Raw genomic sequence first — 24,786 nt, 5'->3', positions numbered from 1 at the left:
CCTTTTGGGAACCATTCGTCAGCGCTGATTCTCCTGCTCTCACCAACCTATCCCTCTTCCCCAAACAGATATGAGAAAATGACCAGCGGGATGTACCTGGGGGAGATTGTGCGGCAGATCCTGATTGACCTGACCAAGCAGGGTCTCCTCTTCCGGGGGCAGATTTCAGAGCGTCTCCGGACCAGGGGCATCTTTGAAACCAAGTTCCTGTCCCAGATTGAAAGGTGACGTGTGGTCAAGTTCACTGCTCAGTGTGAGAGCCCTAACCTGGACGTGCTGCTGTCATGCTGGGGGTAGGCGGGTTTGAGACTTAAAAATAGAAACAGCAAGGCCAGATGAGGAGGGGTTCCTAAACTGCTATATAGGAGTTAGCTTAGGCTAGGAAATGATCCTCTTTTGTTCCTAAAAAGAAAATATATCCATGATATGAAAGCAAAGTCATTTTAAAAAATCACCCACATGCTCACCACTAAATACAACGGTTTTTATTTTTGCATATTATATTCCCTTTCAAGTTCTTGAATGTTTGCAAGCATATTTTGATTTTTTTAATGGATTTTTAGAGAGAGGAAAGGAGAAGGATAGAGAGATAGAAACATTGATGAGAAACATCATCAGTTCGTTGCCTCCTGCTCCCCCTCCCCGCCCTGGGGATCGAGCCCACAACCCAGGCATGTGCCCTGATCAGGAATTGAACCAGTGACCTCTTGGTTCTTGGGTCGATGCTCAACTGCTGAGCCACGCCAGCTGGGCTGGACACACTTTAAAAAAAATTTTTTTTTATTGATTTTTTACAGAGAGGAAGGGAGAGGGATAGAGAATTATAAACATCGATGAGAGAGAAACATCAATCAGCTGCCTCCTGCATACCCCCTAACTGGGGATGTGCCTGCAACCAAGGTACATGCCCTTGACCAGAATCAAACCTGGGACCCTTCATTCTGCAGGCTGATGCTCTATCCACTGAGCCAAACCAGTTAGGGCTGGACACACTTTTTAAAAAGGTAGTTTCAGTTCCCACTGCCTCCAGCTATGCACACATGTTGGTTTCACTGCTTTTCTTATCAGCCCTGGATGTGATCAGAGGCTTTGTGTTTGGAATTTCTCTCAATTTGACTTCCTTTAATTCTCCTGGTCTTTATGGCCAGGTGCCAGCAAGCCAGAAATCATCCTGGGGGGAAAGGAAAACTTTATAAAGGAAAGCAGTGCATTTAATGAGGGAAATGCGATGGACTGTTGCGGAGGAGTTCTGTTTAAGGAGAGAGAGGCGGAATCCGCAGCACCAGCAGCAATTTTGTGTTTTTGAAGTGATGGTTAGCAAACATGCAGCATTCTTTTTTGGGGGGAGGAGGGGTCTGGTCTTCAACTCATCCTATCCAAAAGTGCAAGTTAGAAGTCCCCACCTTTGGTGACCAGAGGGGTCCTCTTTTGTGTGGGGGAAATAGTTGCTCCCTTGTGTGCAAGAGGTAAACAGATTGGCGTATCTTTGCCTTGCTCTTTTGAATACAAGGAAAGTTGTTCCTGGACAAAGCAAGCTGTCAGGACCTATACGCCTCCAGAAATATTTGCTTCTGCCACACAAAAGGTGTCTGCTTTGGATGCTTTGACTTCTACAGGCATTTTTTAAAAAAGCACCTTTATGGGATAAAATAGAATCATACCATCGAGTGCCAATGGGAAGACAGTAGTTGCTATGCTGACTGTGGACCATTCCAACACATGTTGAATGGGTGGGACAGTGATCTCAGGGGAAGAATCCGGGATTTACAGTCTCAGAGCCTGAGCTTGTGCTTCATCTCTACCACTTAACTCCTTTGTGCTGTGTGGCCTGAGGCAGGTAGCTCCTCTCTGGACCCGATTTCCTTCTTTATAAGAGAAATAATTGCTCTGCTGCTTAGCCCCAAGGATGGCTCTGAGGATAGAGTAAGGGAACTTACAGGAAAGAACTAGGTAAACTGTGAAGGGCTAGATCATGGAAGGAATTTTATACATACTAATAAAACCCCACTTTTTCCCCTTCCTATATAAATATTGCTTATTCATAAGCAAAAGGAAGAAAATAAAAATGACTGGCAATCCTATCAGCATCTGAATAGATTTCCTTCTGCTCTGTGTGTGCATGTGTGCGTGCATGTGTGTGTGTGTGTGTGTGTGTGTGTGTGTGTATGTGTGTGTGTGTGTGTAAGGAAAAACTTTTAAAAACAAACCAAGATCATATGGCAGGTAGTATTTTATAATTTATTTTTTTCACTTAATACATCATAAACATTTTTCATAGCATTAGATATTCTCCTGCAAACTCAATTTTAAGGTCTACAAAGGATTCTACTGTCTGGCTGCACCCCCCACTTACCTGTCGAACCTGCTGTATGGTCATAGAGGTTGTTTCTCAGTTGTTCTCTCTTGATAACACTCTTCTTCCCTCCAGCGACCGGCTGGCCCTCCTCCAGGTGAGGAGGATCCTGCAGCAGCTCGGCTTGGACAGCACGTGTGAGGACAGCATCGTGGTGAAGGAGGTGTGTGGAGCCGTGTCCCGTCGGGCGGCCCAGCTCTGTGGCGCCGGCATGGCTGCCATCGTGGAGAAAAGGAGGGAAGACCAGGGGCTTGAGCACCTGAAGATCACTGTGGGCGTGGACGGCACCCTGTACAAGCTGCACCCTCAGTGAGTGCCTGAGAAGGACGGGGTGGGAGGGCGCTGAGGTCAAGAGTGGACCCGGTTGAGTCTGACAGGCAAGGTTGAACCCTGTGGTACGGTGTGGGAGGATTTGCCATCCCCTCTGAACCCCAGCTTCCTCATCTGTAAAAGGCGGGCCGTAGGGATCTCTACCTCCTGGAGCTACATGAAGATGACATGGGTTAATACAGGCAAAGTGCTCCACTCAGTGCTCAGGAAATGCTGGCCTCACAGGGGGGTCATGGAACTGAGTATTTATATAACATAGAGCATTGTCGACTATGAGCTGGTTATAATTTTCTTAGCTCAGAATAAGTGGACAGAAGGATTAAGGGCCCTGTCAGGCAATGTGAGTTTGGATCCAGTTTCTTACTCCCTGTAAAAGGAGGTCACAAATCATACCTGCCTCGTGGATTGCTGTGAGGATTAAGTTAAGCAGTGGCTGTAGCAGGAATGGCTCGTCACAAAATTTCCAGGGATGAAAGCTATGATTTCCATTTTCATGTAGTGTTTTCCATTTTGTTTTGGTGAAGAGGGAAAGTGTTAACAAGCTTACTCAGATTTTCAATCATGCTGAAATGCATACATGAACTTACCATTGTAATCCTTGACCCTTAGTCCTTCCTATGATGCCAACTGTTCAAAACAACTGACTGGAATTATCTCTTGGTTTTCTCTCTGGGTCACATATTTTTGTTGAGGTTCCTACAAGCCTCTCCCTTGAACCAGGACTTGACCAAGGAACAAAACCACATGATCATTTCAGTAGGTACAGACAAAGCATTTGGTAAAATTTAACACTTTTCAAAAGATAAAATTACTCCATAAACTAGGAATAAGGGGGCTTCCTCAACCTGGTATAGAAGCACCTGGGAAAAGCCCACAGCTGGCATCACATTTACTGGTGAGAGAGAGACTGGATGCTTTTCCCTTACGATCGGGAACAAGACAAGGATGCACTCTTGCCTCGGCTCTTCAACATTGGACCGCTTCTAATGCTGCCTTCAGGTGGTTGCGTGATTTCTGTCTCTCAGTCGAATCTTGATTCAAGGAGAGGTTTGGAAGAATCAGTTCCAAAACATGTGACCTCAAGGGGAAAATCGGGGGTAAGTCTAGCCAGGGCAGTGAGGCAAGAAAGAGCAGTAAATGGAATCCGACCTCACACCATGTACAAAAATTAACTCAAAATGGATCAAAGACCTGACTTAAGATCTAAAACTATAAAACTCCCAAAAGAAAACATAGGTGTAAATCTTTGTGACCTCGGATTAGGCAATGTGACATCAAAAGAATAAGCAACAAAAGAAAATGTAGGTAAATTGGACTCCATAAAATTAACATATTTTATATGCCATAGGAAGTGAAAACAAAGAATGGAAGAAAATATTTACATATCATATATCTGATGAGGGACTCATCTCTGCGATATATAAAGAACACTTAATACAACTCAACCATAAAGACAAGTAACAAATGAACAAAGGATTTAAATAGACATCTCTCCAAGAAGATCTACCATGGCCAATGAGCACTCAGAAAGATGCCGCATATCGTTAGTCCCTAGGAAAATGCAAGTCAAAACCATGAAATACCATTAGGATGGCCATAGTAAAAAAGAGTGACAGGAACAAGTGTTGATCAGGATGTGACAAAATTGGAGCCCTAATGCCTGGCTGGTGGGAAACAGTTTGGCAATTCCTAAAAAAGATAAACATGGAGTTACCATGTGACCCAGCAATTTCATTCCTGGGTGTACTCCAGAGAATTAGAAACATGTTCACACACAAACTTGTTAGTGATGTTCATAGCAGCATTATTCATACTAGCCAAAAGGTGAAATAACCCAAATGCCCATCAGCTTCTGGGTGGGTACACAAAATGTAGGATAGCCATACAATGAAATATTACTCATAAAAAGGAACGAAGTACTGACACATGCTACAACTTTGACGAATCTTGAAAAATATCATGTTAAATGAAAGAAGCCAGACACAAAAGGCCACATATAACAGGATTCCATTATATTAATGTTCAGAATAGGCAAATATATAAAGATAGAAAGATTAGTGATTGCTGGGCTTAGTGTGAATTGAAAGCAACTATTATTGGGTATGGGTTTCCTTTTTAGGATGACAGAAAAGTTCTGGGATTAGACAGTGGTGATAGTTGCACAACTTTGTGAATACACTAAAAACTACTGAATAATTGTATATATATATATTTTTTTAAAAAGACAGACTTGATTGAGCAGTGATTGCCAAGCCATTTTCTCCTATCTCCATGGGAAGTCTGGGACTGATTACCCTGACTGTGCCTCTGATAATACTCCCTTCTCCTCCCACTTAACCAGCAGAGCCCCAAGTGGTTGGCCAGAGTCACCCACCGGCTGTGTGGTAGAGTTGGGCTCAGATCCTTCTCTGGCATGCTGGCCCTCAGAGATGACTGCCACCTGGACCATCCCAGTGACCCACATCCCAGGCCTTTGGTAGACACACTTTGATTCCACAGACTGGCCTGGTAACTGACTCCCAGGATGTAAATTCAAATGGATTTAATATCTCAAATGATAGAGAGGCCAAGAATTGTGATTAAGACTGTGTGCTTTGGGGGAAAATTAATGGGGGGAGAGATGGGTGAATGGATGGGTCAAACAGGGCAAGATTTTAACTTTGTTGAGACTAGGCAGAAGGTATAGAGGTACTCACTGAACTATTCTTTCAACATTTGAAAAATTTGAAAATAAAAACTGGGGGAAATTTTGAACAAAAAAGGTGGGGTTTGTAAAAAGACTGGCCTGGTCCAAATCCTAATACAGTAGTCAGAAAACTTATTAGTCAACAGAGCCAAATATCAACAGTACAACGATTGAAATTTCTTTTGGATGCCAAATTTTTTAAACTTAAACTTGTTCTAACGCCACTTCTTCAAAATAGACTCGCCCAGGCCGTGGAAGAGCCACACTCAAGGGGCCGAAGAGCCGCATGTGGCTCGCGAGCCGCAGTTTGCCAACCACTGTCCTAATAAATGGACTAGTTTGTACAAATTTGACAATTTATGTAGTGAAGATAGTAATAATTATTTTCAAACTACTATTTGTTACACTTTGATGTTCTGTATGTGAAACACTTAGACTATTCTCTGGCATTAGCAGTTGCTGAGTAAAAGGTAAAATTAAAACAGCTATCTAAAAAACTGTATAAGCTGTCTGGATCCTTGAGAAGCAAGCTAGAAGCAACAAACTAGATCAAAATAATTTATAAACATGATGATTCCATATGTAAGTGCTGATGATATATTTTTTTCTCTTTGTCATAGCTTTTCTTGGATATTGCAGGAAACTGTGAAAGAACTAGCTCCTAAATGTGATGTGACATTCATGCTATCAGAAGATGGGAGTGGAAAGGGAGCCGCTCTGATCACTGCTGTGGCCAAGAGGTTGCAGCAGGCACAGAAGGAGAACTAGGAAGCTCTCGTGGTTGGGCCCAATGCGCCTTGGATACCGACAAGCCTTCCTTCTGGCAGATGAGTGGATCAGGGACCAACAGGCAAGGTTCTGGCTGTCTTCACCTTCAGGATGGCTGAAAGAGAACCCCAGGTTCTCGGGCATTCTTAGCATTTTGTTACCGGTTTTCAAGGGTAGTACATGATAGCTCTATTTGGCATATTTGGGTCCAAGATGGGCCAACTAGTAAAATCAAAGCATGTGGCTGGAGAGATCCCCTTTCAGCAAAATTTCAGTTGAGGCCTGACCTGTCAGCTCTCTATGGCTTTGGGTCTTGTGGCTGCTGGATTTGGCAACATATGCATGATCTGCCATGTGGCCTGGCTGGCTGAGCTCCCACTGGCATGCTTCGGCCATCGCTGTAGTAGACTGAGCCCTCTACCTGATCTCATCTAACTTGTCCTTAACTTGTCATGTTGACTCCAAAGACGCTGGAGTTCAGGCCCAGGATGAAGAAGGGTTGACTGCCAGGAAGCCTGTAGGAAGCCTTTTTATGCTCACTGGGAGTAATGTCAGCACCTTGTAGGATTTTTCTCAATACCCATGTGTCATTGGGAAGGGTGTCATTTGTGGTACCTGTTTTTCATTTTACATTGTGGTTTGTGTTGCTATTGTTAATACTTGTTTTAAGAACTATTGAGTATATGAAATCCAGTAAATTAATAAAAAATATTTTATTTCCCAAGAATCTTTGCACGAGGTGTTAATATTTCATCTGGGAGGCTTACTTGGTAACTTCATGCTCTGCTGGTGGAATAAGGGGCACAGAGTCACAAGTTGCTGAAAGCATCTCTCTAGTCTAAAGAAGATCTGCTGCAATATCTCTAACAGATTATCCAAATTTCATTTGAAGGAATACTTCCAGCGACTTTATCACAGGATCCCACAGTCTAAAGAATGAGAGAGAGGCCCACTGGGGCTGGGACAGATGAGGAAGATGAGATTCTCTGGGAAAATTTTTTTTTTCATACATTCAGTCAGCATTTATGGAGATACTGCTGTGGGTGGGTGCTAAATTAATCAAAATGAACTTTGTTGTATTTTAAGATTATATCTCTCTGGAGAGAGGCTGTATGGATTTATTAAATTTATCTTTTTGTATTTTAAGGTTAGATCTCTTTGGGGAAATGTTTTACCTGATCAGATTTTGTCTCAGTGAACCCCAAACCCTGTTGTCCTTGTTATCTTCCTCCAGCTCTCCCATTCCTTGGTAAGACACGTCCAGCTCCCAGTCCTTCTTTCCCCTGGTTCTGCCGGGGGTCTCTCCTTTGCCATCCGCTTAGACAGATGAGCTGGCCCAGACTCAGGTAGCTGCACCACCACGTCTCTCACAGCCTGGTCTCTCAGCACATGTTTGGCAAAATGAGGAGGTCGCCCAGCCTTGGTCTCTTACAAGAAAAAGAAGCCCAAGGTATCCAGGCAACCTTGCGCATTCTGACTAATTGATGGCATCACAGAATCCTTGAACCGTAACGGAATTGCAGCGAGGGCAGACATCGGCTTGCTGCCCTTGGACAGGCAGCCCCTGAAACACCTGGGGCGATGGAGGACTAACTTCTCAAAGTCTACTAGGCAAGACCACAGCCACACAAGGTAAATGATCTTCACGGGATTCCCAAGGAAGAATTAGAATATTAAAGTAGTGATATAGAAGTTTATGTGCTGATTTATTAATGCATTCTATAATAAGATTTAGCAGGAAATTAATAGTAACCATAAGTTTGAAGTCCTGATGAGTGCAAACCATTTCTGGAGACATTTTCACAGAGATGACATGTCTGTGATTTCTTCTGGAGCCAAGTCAGAGCTGCTGCTGACACTATTGTTGACCACATTTATAATGAAAGGAAATGCTAAATTTTAATTAGAGGATTGAAAATAAAGTAACTTTCCTCCCCAAAAGTTTAAAGACACCCCTTTGGGGAGGTTCCTCTCCCCCACCCCCATACTTGGGGCCCAGGTTAATGATCCATGATTGACATGTCCTAGTAGATCTGCATTTATTTAGGGATAGCATCTTCGGTTTGTACTCAGAAGAACTGAGCGTGCTTCCTGAGCTTCAATGTCCTCACGTGAGAGAGGCGGATAAATATAGCAGCCTGACAAGGATATGTGCACTACAAAAGCTGCATATCTGGACATGGGGATGAGCTATAAGCCACTTGTACATGTGTCAGGCTGTTGTGTTAGGGAGCCCATCTTATCACTGGTATGAGCCACTTGAACATCAGCATTAAGGACCTTCCAAGCCTATTGCCACATGCTTGGGAGAAAGTGAAGATACTTTTAAAATCTTCATTTAAAACACACACACACACACACATTTTTATTGATTTTAGAGAGAAAGGAAGGGAAAGGGAAAGACAGAGAGAAACATTGATATGAGAAACATCGATTGGGTGCCTCCTGCATACCCTCTATTGGGGATCGAGACCACAACCCAGGCATGTACCCTGACTGGGAATCAAACTAGCAACCTTTTGGTGCATGGGACTATTCTCAACTAACTGAGCCACACCAGCCAGGGCAATTTTTATTTATTTTTTTAATATGAGAGGAAAGAGAGATGAGGAGAAAGGAAAGTCATTGACAATAGTTTGGGGGATTGGCCTAAGGAGCAGGGACACTTCCAGGGGGTGTCATTCACATCATAGTCTCTATGTGGCCCGGTTCCCATTGAGTCAGCTCTCTGGTAGCTAGCATGGTCTAGGGTGGCCCTTCCCAAAGTATGGTCTGGGATTAACTGGATGTTCCCAAGTCGGCCAGTCTCTGGAGTAACCCTTGCCTTTAATTCTCAAATAAAATGGCTCATTTCTCGATCCCACATTCTGCAGAAAGGCCCAATAGTCCAACAAATGTAGCACTCTTTCACGTACTTCGGTCTCTCCCAGCCCTTGGGCTGGGTGAGTCAGACCTTAACCTGCTTTCCCAGCTCTTGACCCAAGCAGGGCTTCTGCCCTGATGTTAGTCCATGGCCCTGGCACCGAGGCCTGAGATATTCCTGCCCCTAGTGAAGGAGCAGGAAGGATTGTCTCCGGTTGTGTGCGGGGAGAGGCAGGAGCAGATTTTCAATTGCTTTTCTCTAAGCAACATCATTCTTCACCTACAAAAACAGTCATCTCATATATTACAGTTGACACACACGGATATAGTTGTTTTTATTTGTGGGAGTGGTAATAAAAATGGAATCTTCTACACATTTCTCTGTATCTAGCTTTTTTGGTTTAACAATACATAGTGGATTAACATGATTTATGTCATCTTTTGTTTCTTTTTGTAGCTCCTTATAAGCTAAATAAAATTCTATTCACAAGGTATCCCACTGCTGATAAAACAAGGGACAGGACTGGGCACAAAAATAAATATGACGGTGGGATTAGGGCTGAGGGGGCGGAGGAAAGGAGATTGACATTTCCCAGGGAAACTGACAGGTTAGCCAGCGTCCCGGGCCACACCATTGTCTTAGAACGACTCCACATTTGCTCTGACGCCAACAGCACCTACCACAAAGCACCTATTGCTCTCACTCTGGCTGCCTGGCTCTCCTATCTTGGGTGCATGTGTCTAATCTGTGTTTTTGTCTATCAGCTCTGCCCCCCACCCTCCTCCCACCACTCACCCACAGCCTTTCCCTCCTGTGCCTGGAACGCAGAAGGCAGCACTCGCTGGAGCACATCAGAAATCGGAAATCCCTCTCTCCTCTCAAACACAACTAGAGCTAATGCAGCTAGTCTCTGGGGCGCAGATCTCGTGTGTCTAGATTTCTGAGTCTGCTTGTGAGGTCACGGGATACTTCTGGGGCAAAAACAGGGACTGAAGCTTGGATCTGAACGGAGGGACAGTGTCTGGAGTTCTGCACAGAAGGGAATTGACTTGTAGATCAGCTGGGAGGTTATTGTGATAGGCCGGGTGCCCTGCGCCTCCAGGGGGCTGGAGCCCCGTGGGAGTACATAGCTGGCATTTTTGGCTTGGGGTTAGGAAGTCTTTTTGCTTCCTCTATGAAAAGGCTTGAATTCAATGGACTGTTGGGGTCGGATGGAGTCAGCCTCTCTCTCTTTTTTGGTAAAAGTGGAACAGAAATTTGGCTCCAGTTGTTACAAGGTGGTGGGCAGATGAGTTAGTTCTCTGTTGGAGGAAAGCCTGTTTAAGAGCCTGTGGTCACATTTCTGTCCGACATCATCAAGAGCACAGAGAAGCTGTGTTTCCAGCCTCAGAGGAGTGAGCTTTCCTCTCGAAGTGACGCTCCAAAGACCATCTTTACAGCAAGAAGTGTCACAGCCCATTTCATAGTAAGTTTCCTTTGACCTCGTGTTGTGGTTGATAATTCCCTATCCTTATTCAAGGGATGATGTCACCTCCAGACAGCGGTGCCTCTAAGCACCTTCCGGGCCGGGGGGCCACTGATGGGTGGTGAGATGACCAGGCAGAGAGGCAGTGGTGGTGAGATGACCAGGCAGAGAGGTGTGTTGAATTTCTTCCTGGGTTTTAGTCTGGCTGTCTCCGAAATGGGCTAATCACCCCTCTGCCCTCTTCCTCCTGTGCAAAGGATGCTGGGAGAGCACGAGAATCTAAGTTCGAAAGGGAATTTACACTGCTCTTTCATACTCTGCCACATTTTGTTTCCTCTGAGTTGGGTCTTTTGTTAGCATGTTCTTTGGAGTAGAACTTGTCTAGGGTTGACTTTGGTTTCTTGGTTGAAGAAGAAACTGGGCAGTGTCCAAATGCAGGTGGGCTGGGATTAGCTATGCAGAGGGGTGAAATGAATGCGTGCACGGCCATACAGTTGGTTGGGTGTGACGAGGAACTCAGAATGACACAGGTGTGTTCTGAGGACTATTTCCTCCAGAAACGAAGTAGATCCTGGGCTGTGAAGAAGTTGAGGTCCATGAAAAGCATTGACAGTTTAAATATACAATCCAGACAATTTTCTTCCTCCTCAGCCAAATCCTGATGGCAGGATTTAATACCAACCTCAGGGGAGAGGTGTCAGTGAGCTAGGAAGGCCTGGGTCAGAGTTTGGCTCAGATCCTTGTGACCTTGATTTAACTTTCTCCAGAACATGGACCAATCTGCAAAGCCATCTTCATGTCAGCCGGCCCAGCTGAAGGACACCCGTACTTGAAGTTTCTCTCATGTTCACCTTGCTTTAATAAAAGCATGTGTAAGTCCACGGTCCTCTTATACGTTGGTTGGTCAGTGATTGTCTCTTCACTAAGAGCCATAGATGAGCGTGGCTGTCATCCTTGGGAGTTGGGGGGAAGGAGAGGGGTTTCTCTGTAAGAATCAGGAGAAGGAAGTCAGAGGGAGGCAGCTTTTATCTCAGACATAAGCAGCCAGGAATGGAAAAGGCTGCCCTAGCTGGTTTGGCTCAGTGGATAGAGTATTGGCCCATGGACTGAAGGGTCCCGGGTTCGATTCCGGACCAATCAATGTGTCTCTCTCATATCAATGTGTTTCTCTCTGTCTCCCCTCCCCTCTCCACTCTCTCTAAAAATCAATGGAAAAATATCCTCAGGTATTTTCTGGCTGTTTTGAAGGGTGAGGTACCACCTACTGGATCTTGTCTTAGATGGGCGTGGGGCTAGGATATGATCTGCTAAGCCCTTTCCAGTTCTCAGAGGATATGCTTTTCACTCCCGGTTCTCATCCCCTCATCCCCTGGACAATTAATCTCTGAGTTGCTAAAAGCTTCATATTTTATCCCCCATCCCACCAAATAGCTTGACCCATTTTTCTCTACAGCTGCAGACTCCTATCAAGATTTTTCCTCCATGTGGAGAACAGGAGAGAGGGGGAGAGAACCAGGGCTTTTTTATTAAAATAATTTTTTAATACTCACTCAAGGATATGTTTTTATTGATTTGAGAGAGAGAGAGAGAGAGAGAGAGAGAGAGAGAGAGGTGTCAATTGGCCCCAACTGGGAATCAAACCCGCAACCTTGGCATGTGCCCTGACTGGGAATCAAACCTGTGATCCTCCCGTTCACAGGACGATGCTCCAACTAAATGAGTCGCACTGGCCAGGGCAGAACCAGGACTATTATACTTTTTTAAAAAGTAATTTTTTAAAAATTGATTTCAAAGAGGAAGGGAAAGGGAAAGATAGAAATATCAATGGTGAGAGAAAATCATTGATCGGCTGCCTCCTGCACACTCCACACTGGGGATCGAGCCCACAACCCAGGCATGTGTCCTTGACTGGAATCGAACGTGGGACCCTTTAGTCTGCAGGCTGACGCTCTATCCACTGAGCCAAACCAGCTAGGGCAGGACTATTACACTTTTAATGAATGAATCTACTGACTGTAGGCATCTAGAACATTTAGCAGGTCGCAACATGCCAGAAGGGCTGGTTAAACACAAATAGTTGGCTCTGTCCCCAAATTTTCAGGTTGGTAGGTCTGAGGTGGGGCCTGAGAATGGGCATTTGTAACAAATTTCCAAGGACTGCTGCTGCCACAGGTCCAGGGACCACACTTGGAGAACCACGGCCCCAGAGGGTGGCGACCCAGCCAGCCCGCTCTCAGTGAGGCCCAGATCTGGAAGGGGCAGATGAATAAGCATTAGGTACATCGTCCTCCTTCTCCACTGCTTCCTCTTCCTCTTTAATGAAGGTTCATTGTCCCTGCTGAGGGGCCTCCCAAGAAAACTCTGACCCAGACCCCTGTGTCTCAGATCCAAGTCACTTCCTCCAGGAAGCCTCCGGGAACCCCCAGGTTTAGATGTCATTCATGATTGTTACCATGCACAGTTCACAGTTTGTTATTGTTAATTCATATGATTTCTTAATTCACATCTTTCTCTCCCAGAGATGGTAAACTCCACAAGGGCAGGATTTAAGAAAAGTAGGAAAGAGGTGAGGAGGTTGGGTGGGGAATGGTGGTGGGTCACCCCCAGGATTGTGGGGGGAACCAGGGTTTCTGCCAAAGAGAAGCACCTCATGCAGGGGAAGGAAGAAAGGAAGGAAGGAGGTGGCCTGGGATGTTCACCAGACTTTTGGCTCAGGTCTACCCCAGCTCTGTGTAATACCAACCAGAAGTTTGCCTCCTCTACTTATTATTATTATTACTAGAGGCCTGGTGCACAGAATTTGTGCGCAGGTATGGTCCCTAGACCTGGCCTGTGATCAGGGCCATCTTCCCCGGTTGCCGGCAGCTGGCCCCACTCCCCACCACCCCCCACCCTCTGGTTCTTCATGCACCATCAGGCGATCGGAGCCTGCTGGCTGGGGGGAGGGATCCAGAAGTTGGCCATTCTCGCCTGCTTGCTGGCTCCACCCCCTGCCACCTGTCGCCTTCTATGTGTGAGGTGATTGGTGGGGCAGGGGCCTTGGCCTGGCACTGCCCATGTCTGCCATCACCCACCCCCAGTTCCCCTTGCCCTATCAGGCAATTGGGGCCTGCGGGCTGGGGGCAGCTCCTGCATTGAGCATCTGCCCCCCCTGGTGGTCAGTGTGCATCATAGCCACTAGCTGTTCTGCTGTTCAGTCAATTTGCATATTACCCTTTTATTATATAGGATTTTTTTTTTTTTTACCAACTTGGCATTTCATTCCTCCACAGATTTTAAAACCTGAGTTGGTATTACTATCTCTGAGCTACTTGCTAGTTCTAAGCCTTAGCGACCACGTCCATAAAATAAAGAGCTAAAGCCACAGGATGGGACAGAACCGAATTCAAAACCCAGCTCTGTTCCTGCTGTGTTTCTGTGAGCACGTGGCTTAGCCTCTCTCCGCCTCAGTCCCTGGGCGTAAGGGAGTGGGTTCCACGTCCTGACATTGGGGAGCTCTGGAGTCCATTCCGGGAAGTCTCTAGCTAGGTGCCCGGCAGACATGAGGGCTCAGCGAACCTGAGCTGCCATTGCTACCAGCGTCTTCATTATACTCCTCACCATGGTCACCAGCCCTGTGCACCCTCCCACTCAAGGTTTCTGTGAGGCCCAGTGGACACAGGACTTCATAACCATAAAGCACCATCTGAACGTCAAGGGCATCCAAGGGCTCCACCCCCGCCAACAAGGCTGCAGTGAATACTTTTCACTGGAAACCTGAGGCCTGTGCCCCCCCTTTTACAGGATGCGGTGCCGGCTTTCCCCGTTCCAGTCCTTCGGTGGCTCTGGATGTTATGACAAATGCATCTTTTGTGTTTTTTTTTCCTCAGGGTTCCGACTAACCAATAATAAAGAACTATCACTGAGAGCATTGTTCCCAGGGACGAAGAAAAGACCCAAATCGCCCACCCACACCTGCTTTGTGCCAAGAATCTGCCATTGGGCTGCGAGGACAGCATATGTTGGCCTTTTGGAAAAATGAGACTGAGACCAAGTGAAGGGACGGCAGCGGTGTCTCCAGCCATCCCAAGGCAAGTGAGTGGGCGGCGAACCACGGGGCCTCGCTCCTCCCCGGGCAGACCCCCCCGGCCTTTGGCATCAGGCAGCGTCTGGTCCTCTCTGTGAAGTCGGGTGAATGAAGACATACCCAAGTCTCATGGTCTCAAAGGGTAGATCCTGGAGTTCAAACCCATTGACTTCACTGATGGGGCCCAGAGGGGAACAAACACTTCCTTGGGGTTACACAGTGATTTGTGTATGGTCACCAAACGCACTCCAGTTAGGGTCTTTGTTTGGAGGAACTGGGATAATGTGTAGGGGCTTGTTGTTTGTTTGTTTTTTAAGGCAAATGCTGTGCTGGTATCTGTCACAGCCAGGTAAGTGGTAAAAGGCTCTCCCTGGAGAACTCAGTTGCCCATCTCTACTAACCTCTGTGTCTGCATCGCTGCTGTGCTATGAGGGAGAGAGGAGCACCCTGGCTGAGAGTGCAGGAGCTGGAGCCAACCTGATTTCCCATTTCAGCGCTGCTACTGACCGGCTATGTGGCTATGACCTCGGAAAGTTACTTAACCTCTTTGAGCATCAGTTTCCTTATCTGTTAAATGGGCTGCATTACTTATGAGGGGTTCCTGTGAACTGATGCCTTGAGTTATTTGTAGCAGTGCCTGACAAATAATAAGCACTCAATAAATGCTAGTTATAATGACCTCCAGGCGAGTTGCTTAAGGGAAAGATGAGAAGTCAATTGATTAGGGAGCGCTTGCTCTCTGAAAAAGATGCTAAACCGATACAAAGAAAGCATAGCTGGAAATGAACACGGAGTCCAGCCATTAGAGATGCAAATGAGTTGTGGGCATTTCTATTGAAATGCTGGGATAGCAGGATCCCTAAATTTAGGTAAATTACACAAGAAATGAAGCACCTATTTTGAAATTGTGTTATGGTGGTGCCTGCGCCAGCTTTTTGGGGAAGGAGAACACTTGGTTTACATAGATGCTTTAGAGTCTGAGGAGGGAGTTCTAGAGAGATCTGTGTGAGTCCCAGAGAGAGGACCCAGGGTAACAGCGTGGTGGGGAGACTGCCAGCTCCCAGCGTGAAGTAGGGGTGCATGCAGAGGGCAACCGAGGTGGGCCAATGGAAATGCCACCAATTTCTATATGAACTCTAGACCAAGCCGTCTTTTTTTTTAAAAAAAATTTTTTTAATTGATTTTCAGAGAGAGAGGAAGGGAGAGGGAGAGAGAGAAATATTGATCGGCTGCCTCATGCATGTCCCCTATTGGAGATCAAGCCTGCAACCCAGGCATGTGCCCTGAAACTGGCAACCTTTTGGTGCATGGGACAATGCCCAACCAACTGAGCCACACCGGCCAGGGCAGCTAAGCAGTTGTTTGACAGAAAGCAAAGTTGCTTTGAATGACCTTCAAACAGTGCTCTGCGCCAGACCCAAGGGCTCCTTATCCCCTTCACTGCCGTATCTTGGGGAACAGTAGATAGTGAGTTAGGGAAGAAGGGGATGACAGCGTAACCTTCTCTGTCATATGCCAGATCCACGGTACTTTAAGGAATAAATGCCAGCGGGAGAGATGTAACATTTTCTCTCTGTAAGGTGGCTTTGGTGACCCAGAGCGGTTTGAACTACTAGACTTGGGAAGCTGCTCGGGTATCAGGAAGGAAGGCAAGAACGCACGTGGACTTCGTTGATGAGCTGCTTCAATGCTAGTGGCAGCTGGGCTTCTGCGGGCTCTCCTTGCACAGGGCCTGGAGCTGGGGAGCACACGGTTCACCCCACTCCAGCGTTCGGGAGGCTGAGGCTGGAGGAGTGCACGACATGACACGGACTGGAGGAGAGGCAGCCTGTGCGTAGAAAGAGAGCGGACTCTGGAGTCCATGACATCTGAGCCCAGGCTGTCTCCCGTGTCCCGCTGCGAGGCCTTCGGCAGGTGCCAGTGCCCCTCTCTCTGCACGTCAGCAGCGTCGTCTATAAAACAGGATCATAGTATCCCCTTTGTTATGGTTGACCAGGATCAAATGAGAAAATGTGTAAGAACTGTGATACACAGTTAGTGCTCCGGGAACTAACTCTCCCGCCTTGTGGCATTATTAATGATTATTGGGCAACCAGGTTTCTTTACTGCCCCTTCCATTCGGGCCAGGCTAACAGCTCCCTTCCTATTAACTGCGCGTGTGTGATCTTCACAATGACCCTGGGAGGTAGACAGGGAAGCGGTTGTTATCAGGTGACACTGAGGCTGGGAGGGGTTGGCATCTTCCCCATGACCGAGTCGGCAACAGGTGGTGGACCCAGGAGCTACAGCCAGCTCTCTGACCCCTAGTTCCGGGCTCTTCTCACCCCCCTGGGGCCCAGTTACCTATACCAAGTACGTACCAAGTATATTGGGCTCAGCCAGGTGATTGTAAACAAGAAATACTCCACCAGGTGTCTCCTTCTCACGACTCTGAACCCTTCTGCTCACCAAATGTGTGGGGTTTCTTTCCCACACCAAGCGGTTCTGGGTGTCCTATAACTGAAGTCACTTCGGACACTGTCTCTCTGGAGATAACATCTGACCCCACAGGTTAAGGGCTCACTCCTGCAAGGCTGCCCCCCTCCCGCCTCAGATGCCAATCACAAGTCCAGGTTGCCACCTGTGTTTCTGACCCACTGGCTATAGACTGGAGGTTCCTACAACTGCCTCCTTACATTTGATTAATTTGCTAGCGTGGTTCACAGACCTCAGGAAAAGAGTTTACTTAGTAAGTTACCAGTTAATTACAAAAACATTTAACTCAGGAACAGGACTATGGAAGAGACATGGAGGGCAAGGTATATAAGAAAGGGTGTGGCCCTCCTATACCTTCGCCGGGTGCCCCAACCACCACCTTCACGGAATCTGTCCGAACCTCATCCTTTTGAGTTTTTGTGAAGGCTTCATTCCATAGGCATGGTGGATTAAATCATTTGCCATAGGCGATTAATTCAACCATATATTTAGCCATAAGTACTACTCAGCCTTAAAAAAGAAGGAAATCTTGCCATTTGTGACAACATGGATGAACCTTGAGTGTATTATGCTAAGTGCAGTAAGTCAGACAGGGAAAGACAAATGCCATATGATTTCACTCATATGTGGAATCTAAAAAACAAGTCAAATAAAACAGAAACTCATAAATACAGAGAGCATATCGGTGGTTACCAGAGGGAGACGGAGATGGGGGACGAAATGGGTGAAGGGGGTCAATTGTATGGTAATGGATGGTAACCAGACTTTTGGTGGTGATCACTTTGTGGTGTATACAATGTTGAACTATAATGTTGTACACCTGAAACCGATATAATGTTTTCTATCAAATTTACCTAAAAGGAAGAAAGAAAGAATAGTAAGACACTCCTTTCAACTTTATCACTCCGGAGCTATTTTAGGAACTGGAGCTATTTGAGGACCAAATAATAATAATAATAATAATAAGCATATAAATACATAACAATGATAATATAATAATATTTATTATAGCAAAAGATTCTCCCATTGCTCTGATCACTTAGGAACTCACAAGGATCTGAGGAGCTGTGGTCCAGGAGATATAGTTCAAAATATAGTTTTCCACTCTTCTCCATCCACAATGCACTCACTATACTTGCTCTTTAATTATTACACGCTCTGCAAGGGCAGAAATCATGTCCATCTTCTCTACCATAGTGGTCTTAACATCCAGTACTGAGATTGGCATGTGGTTGGTGGCAAATAAATACTTGTTGAATGGACGTTTATATAATTTCTCCTTTGAGAATCACAGAGGTGTTTTTTCGTGTTTTATAAAGGGGCCTGATATCATCTCACTTGGGCTTCTCAGGGTTAAAATCATTTCTTGCCCAATCAATTGATAAGTATAGATAAAACAAAACAAAGCAGCTGTCTTAATAATCATTATAATAGCCATTTACTTAGTACTTACTGTTGTCACTTTTTAAGAACTTACTGTATGCCAGGCTCCTAATCTGTAACACCCATCGGAAGTGTTCTCAGACTCTACTAAACCTTCAGGCTCAGAGACGGCCACAGGCCACTCTTGGCCCTCGTCTGCAGGTTCTAAGACAGGAACTATAGTTTGGCACTGGGCCATGTCTCCAGTGCTCCTTATCTGCACAACAGTCCACACACAGAGCAGCTCAGATGGAAGGAGACAAGATCTCACTGGGCAGGTGCAGGATTCCTCTTGGCTTAAAAGCCTTCTGCCCCACGAGAGCCAAATGCTCTTGTAACAATTCCTTAGGGACATCTTTAAGGGTCTCTGCAGGAGATAGAAGAGAGTCACCTCACTCAGGGAAACCCAAAGCTATGGCCTCCCATCTAGTATTTATAGTTCTTTCTACACATAAGCCATCTACCAACCATGGATTATTTTTATCATAAGAAATACTGCTCAATAATATATTTGACACACTACCATTATCAGGTAACTAGGGGAAAAGAACTAGAGAGTTAAGCTAAGGCCAAATTTAATGCAAAAGGAGAAATGATAATTACATCTTACCTATTATGACCCCCATTTTGCAGATAATAAAACATAGGCTCAGAGAAATTAATTGTCAGAATAAGGATTAGAACCCAGGTCCCAGGCTGCAAGGCTATTTTAATTGTTAGCCTATCCAGCATAATTAGGAGAACATCTTTTCATAAAAACAAAGTTAAATCATAAATTACAAAGCACAATATAGTATTATGTTTAGATCACATTCTGCTTTGGACTCTGCCAGCTGTTGGCATGTCATTAGCATAGGTTGATGGAGCCTGTCACCTTCCCCAGTGCCTGTAGAGCAAGCTAATAGTGGAGATGGAGACAAAACTGGGAAGGCTTTACATGCTCAGTCAGGCCCCCAACCCACAAACCTTTTGGATATGCACTTTATCGGTATAATATTTTTGCAAACACACTCCTCATTACTATTTTTAGATTATGTATATACATTTATGATGTGTGTTTATTGCCACTTTGTTATTCATATTTTTTATTCTTTTAAAGAAGACCCTTTAACATTTTTTTGTAATACTGGTTTGGTAGTGATGAACTCCTTTAGCTTTTTCTTGTCTAGGAAGCTCTATCTGTCCTTTGATTCTACATGATAGCTTTGCTGGGTGAAGTAATCTTAGTTGCAGGTTCTTTCTTTTCATTACTTTGAATATTTCATGCCAATCTCTTCTGGCCTGCAACGTTTCTGTTGAGAAATCAGCTGACAGTCTTATGAAAGCTCCCTTGTGGTAACTAACCGCTTTTCTATTATGGCTTTTAAAATTTTCTCTTTGTCTTTTACCTTTGGCATTTTAATTATGTAGTTTGGTGTGGGTCTCTTTGGATTAATTTTGTTTGAGATTCTCTGTGCTTCCTGGACTTATGTATCGGTTTCCTTCACCAGGTCAATTCCTTGCTCTTTCTCTCTTCTCCTTTCAGTACCCTCATGATTTGAATGTTGGTATGCTTGAAGTTGTCCCAGAGGCCCCTTATACTATCATCATGTATCTTTTTTATTGATTTCAGAGCGTAAGGGAGAGGGAGAGAGAGCTAGAAACATCAATGATGGCCTGGTTGGCATAGCTCAGTAGTTGAGCGTCAACCTATGAACCAGGAGGTCATGGTTCAATTCCTGATCGGGGCACATGCTCGGGTTGTGGGCTCGATCCCCAGTGTGGGGCATGTAGGAGTCAGCCGATCAATAATTCTCTCTCATCATGGATGTTTCTATCTCTCTCTCCCATTCCCTTCCTTTTGAAATCAATAAAAATATATTTTTTAAAAAAGAAAGAAACATCAATGACAAGAGGGAATCACTGATCAGAGTCTGCAACCTGGGCATGTGCCCTGACTGGGAATCAAGCTGTGACCTCCTGGTTCATAGGTCGATGCTCAACCACTGAGTCACACCGACAAGGCTATCCTCATTTATTTGGATTCTTTTTTCTTTTTACTGTTCTGATTGGGTGTTTTCTTATTCCAAATTGCTGATTCTCTGACACATATTCTTCATTTCAGTTATAATATTCATCATTTCTGACTGGTTCTTTTTATTTATGTTTTCTATATCTATTTTTATATTTCCTATCTCTTTGTTGAAGTTCTCACTAAGTTCATCTAACCTTCCCCAAAGTTCATTGTGTATCCTTATAATCAGTATTTTGAACTCTGCATCTGATTGATTGCTTGTCTCCATTATGTTTAGTTCTTTTTCTGGAGTTTTGTTCTGTTCTTTCATTTGGGACGTGTATCTTTGTCTCATCATTGTGGCTGCCTCCCTGTGTTTGTTTCTATGTATTAGATAGAGCCGCTACGTCTCCTGGGCTTGGTAGAGTGGCCCTATGTAGTAGGTGTCCTGTAAGTCCAGTAGTTCAGCCTCCCTGTCACCTGATCGGGGCACTCCTGGTGCACCTCATAGTATGGGCTGTGTGCACCCTCATGTGGCAGTTGAGCCTGGATTGCTGTTGGCGCTTCAATAGGAGGGATTTACCCCCAGGCCAATCAGTGAGGACTGGCCCTGACCGCCATGGAGGATCTACTGTGCAGGGCTGACCCCACCGAGCAGGACTCACTTTAGTGAGGCTCGGGTGCCTGCTGAGTTCACCCTTAGAGTATGTCACTTGTGGAGGTGGTTGGGTGGAGCTCTGGGGTGGCCTGAAGCTGTCCACTGGGTGCACTGGCTCTGGGGCCTCCTGAGTGGAGCAGGCCAAGGTCAGCTGCCATGCCTGGGGCCATCCAGCACGAGCTACCAAGCAATCTGCAGATGGTTGCTATTTGTACTTGTACTTGGCCCAGGAGAGGCCAAGCTGTGCACCAAAGCTGGCTACCACTAGTGCTGGGACTAGCCACTTAGCAAGAGGTACAGGGCACACTGAGGCCAGATATTGCTTGTTTGAGAGATTTTAGGAAAATCTGTCACATGAGCCAAGACAGTCCATTTTTATGGAAAAGCCACTGGAAATAGCTTGAGTGGACCCACAAGTTGCATGGGGCCGGGTCTCAGGGAATCACAAGGGCAGTGTGAACAGTGTGAGGTGAGTCAGGTTGATGGAGATTCAGATATGGTGCCTACCTGCCAGTTCAGGCACAGGTGTGTGTGTGGGGGGCGGGGGGGGGGCGGTATTGGGGACAGAAAAGGAACAATGGCCTCCGTCAGCACTTGTCTGGAAGAAAGCTGCCTCTCCAGCCTTCACCCTGATGCCAGACAATTCATTCCCTCCCCAAATGTCCCTGGTGCCTTTAGAGCTGTTGCCCCAGCTCTAGAGCTCAGAGTCCTAGTAAGTTCATGTGTGGGCCCTTTAAGAGGAACTTCCTGGGACTCCAGCAGCCTCCATCTCGCTCAGCCACAATCCCTGCTGGTTTTTACAGCCAGAGGTATGGGGACTTCTCTTCCTGCCACTGGAACCCTGGGTTGGGGAGCCTGGTGGGGGCTGGGACCCCTGACTCCTCAGGGCAGGCGCCCTCAAACTACGGCCCGCGGGCCACATGCGGGTGTTTTTGCCGTTTTGTTTTTTTTTTACTTCAAAATAAGATATGTGCAGTGTGCAGAGGAATTTGTTCATAGTTTTTTTAAAAACTATAGTCCGGCCCTCCCACGGTCTGAGGGACAGTGAGCTGGCCCCCTGTTTAAAAAGTTTGAGGACCTCTGCCTCAGGGGAACCTCTGTAGCCAAGATAGCCCTCCCAATTTTTATCCACCACACCTGGGTGTGGCACCAGCCTGCTCTGCTCTCTGTCCCTCCTACCTGTCTCATTGTGGGTTCTTCTATATATCCTTAGTCATAGGACTTCTGTTCAGCTAGATTTCAGGTGGTTGTGAATGATGGTGGTTCTGTCGTTTGTTTAGTTGTAATTTTGATGTGGTTGTGGGAGGCGGCCAGTCCCGTGGTTACCTACCCGGCCATCTTGACCAGAACTCTCACGTGAACCCACTGTTTTAAACCACCTCTGAATAGGCTGTGCCTCCTGTCAACGCAAGAAACGTCCAAACCTGTAAGAATTTTTATGAGTTTATTTGAGCCAAACTGACGACAACTGCCAGGGAGCAAAATCTCAACGAATTGAGAAAATGCTCCAGAAAATGGCAGTTTTACCACTTATTTTATACATCAGCATCAACGGGGAAGGTGAAAGGGGGTTACATAAAGTTCATTGGTGATAGATTAGGGAGGCGGGAGAAACCAAAGCAGGGGATCTCTGGGATTGGATAAAAGGTAAAAGGAATAGGCTGGTGGGTACAGGATTATGAACAGTTAACAATTAACATGATAACAATAACAATAAGGGGGTTTGTGGTCTCTCCTGAGGTTGTGCCCTGACGGGCCTGGGGGAAAAAAGGAAATAATCCAATGACATTCCAAAGGAATGTCTGTCATTCTAGATGCAAAAAGACAACAGACAGGCTCAGTCAAGGTAAAGATTGGCCTTTGGTGGGGAAGATGCTGGCCTAGGACCTGACTCCCTGCCGTGACCCGCTTCTAGTTAGGAAGTTTTAATTTCAGACCATCCTATGTGGTTACTTTTGGTCTCTGAGTTGTGAGGCCACCATGCAGGCCTCCCCTGAGCTTGTCAAGTTTAGTATGTGGCCCCCTTTTCGTCCACTCTCCAGGTATAGCCTCACCAACTCAGAGGTGAGGATATGAATGAGACGGATGAACCCCTGACCGCTTTGCTTTCCTCCAGGTGTCCCGGCCCCTGCTGCTGAGGGCAGAAGAGAAGAAAGGCCCCGGGCACCGCAGGTGTCCTCCCACCATGGGGCAGACCTGCCAGCGGGCCTGGGTAAGATCTCCCCTAGCTTTCCTCTGACTTCAGAGGGTCACAGGCACCATGGGCCCCTCAGCCCACCTCCCCGCAAGGTGTTACGTTGGGGTCTGTTTTATAGAAGGGAAACCCTGGACCAGGAGCACAGCAGGGACATGTGATGAAACGAGGCAGGAACCCCTCCGATCAGCCTCTAACTCTCTGCGCAGGTTAATGCTCACCTGGGCCAGGTAGGCCCTGACCAAGGGACCACTCACATCACCCCTTTGGTCACTCGCTTCCTAGCCGGTTATGCTGTGAAGTCACGAACGTGTGCTGAGCCCAGGAGTGTGGCTTTCTCTGAGCAAAGCCTTCCTTGGCCGGGTGTTATGCTGCCGTGTAAAAGCAGAGCTCATTCTTGCCTTGTAGAGCGAGCTTTGCTTCTCCCTGGATGGTGAACACACCCTGGAGAATGTTTACAGGACAAGTTACGTTCTCCTGAGTAGCTGGCTCACTTTAAATGGACCTGTGCTGCAGAGGGCCCATCTGGAGCAAGAACGACAGCTGCTCCCGTTTTACAGTTTGGGAAATTGAGGCACAGTGTGGTTTAAGCCCCATGACAAACGCAGGGCTGGGATTTACAGAGTGCTCTGCAGACTGAACTCAGAGCTACATCTCCATCCCTGCTGTGGCCTGGCCTGTTTGCCTGGTGAACGCGTCCTCCTGGTCAGCCTCGGGGTGACTCTTAGTTCCCAATTAGCATCTGAAAGTGGGGAGGGGGTGCAAGCTCAAGGAGCTGCTGTCCCCCTGTGGGGAGCCTGGGCAAGCCCAGAGCAGCAGGCAGCTTTCTCTCCATCCTCCAGGGCGGGTTAAAAGTGCCCCTTCATCACCTCTCACCAGGGCTTTGCAAATCCAGCTTAGCAGCATCCTTCCTAGCGCACAGAGCTTTGACAGAATCGCATTCCATCCCATTTCTTTTTTTTTTTCTTTATTGATTAAGGTGTCACATATTTGTCCTCATCCCCCCATTCCCATCCCACACCCCTCCCCATGGATGCCCCAACCCCCTGTTGAACTTAACCGTTGGATAGGCTCATATGCATGCACACAAGTCCTTTGGTTGATCTCTCCCCCCTCCCCCCACCCTCCCCTATCATCCCTCTAAGGCCCGATGCCTCCTTGTTTCTGGTTCTGTTCTTGTTCATCAGTCTATGTTGTTCATCATTTCCCCTAGATGAACGAGATCATGTGTCACTAGAGATATAAGAACTGAATGTGAGACGAGCAATAATAGTTATGCTGACAGGCAAATGAATCAGTCTGTAGTGAGTTTCTTTCTGGACCAACAGTCCATCCCATTTCTAACGCCCAAACGGGAGCTCCATCCCGGTCTCCTCTGCAGAATCCGAGGCTGCTGTTTGGTCGCAGTGGAGGCCAGGAAAGGCACACCCCTGAAGAGGACCTCCTGGGCCTCTTCCTTGTCTTCTCCTTTGCTCCCCGGGGGAAAGGCTTTGCCTGCGCTGGGAAATGAAAA

At 46.4% G+C, this 24,786-nt stretch overlaps 2 protein-coding genes across 5 annotated transcripts in view; both read left to right on the top strand.

Annotated features, from left to right (window-relative positions):
- The window catches only part of HKDC1 (hexokinase domain containing 1), a 37,092-nt gene extending 30,879 nt beyond the window's left edge, over positions 1-6,213 (top strand). For both annotated transcript variants that reach the window (XM_054728775.1, XM_008145434.3), the window contains 3 exons: positions 69-224; positions 2,429-2,662; positions 5,990-6,213. In XM_054728775.1, coding sequence (XP_054584750.1) covers positions 69-224; positions 2,429-2,662; positions 5,990-6,137 — 538 coding nt within the window. In that variant the 3' untranslated portion in view covers positions 6,138-6,213. The remainder of the gene's footprint in view (positions 1-68; positions 225-2,428; positions 2,663-5,989) is intronic.
- Positions 6,214-7,663: 1,450 nt separating this feature from the next.
- The window catches only part of HK1 (hexokinase 1), a 90,449-nt gene continuing 73,326 nt past the window's right edge, over positions 7,664-24,786 (top strand). The window contains exons 1-4 of one of the 3 annotated variants that reach the window (XM_054728680.1): positions 7,678-7,769; positions 11,233-11,337; positions 14,335-14,539; positions 23,196-23,291. In XM_054728680.1, coding sequence (XP_054584655.1) covers positions 14,483-14,539; positions 23,196-23,291 — 153 coding nt within the window. In that variant the 5' untranslated portion in view covers positions 7,678-7,769; positions 11,233-11,337; positions 14,335-14,482. Of the gene's footprint in view, positions 7,770-11,232; positions 11,338-14,334; positions 14,540-23,195; positions 23,292-24,786 lie in introns of all 3 variants that reach the window. The other 2 variants (XM_054728681.1, XM_054728679.1) reach the window with 2 other exon arrangements.

Source organism: Eptesicus fuscus, chromosome 17 (genome assembly GCF_027574615.1).
Source record: "Eptesicus fuscus isolate TK198812 chromosome 17, DD_ASM_mEF_20220401, whole genome shotgun sequence".
NCBI classification, from domain to species: Eukaryota; Metazoa; Chordata; class Mammalia; order Chiroptera; family Vespertilionidae; genus Eptesicus; species Eptesicus fuscus.
This window is presented reverse-complemented; position numbering and strand designations above follow the sequence as displayed.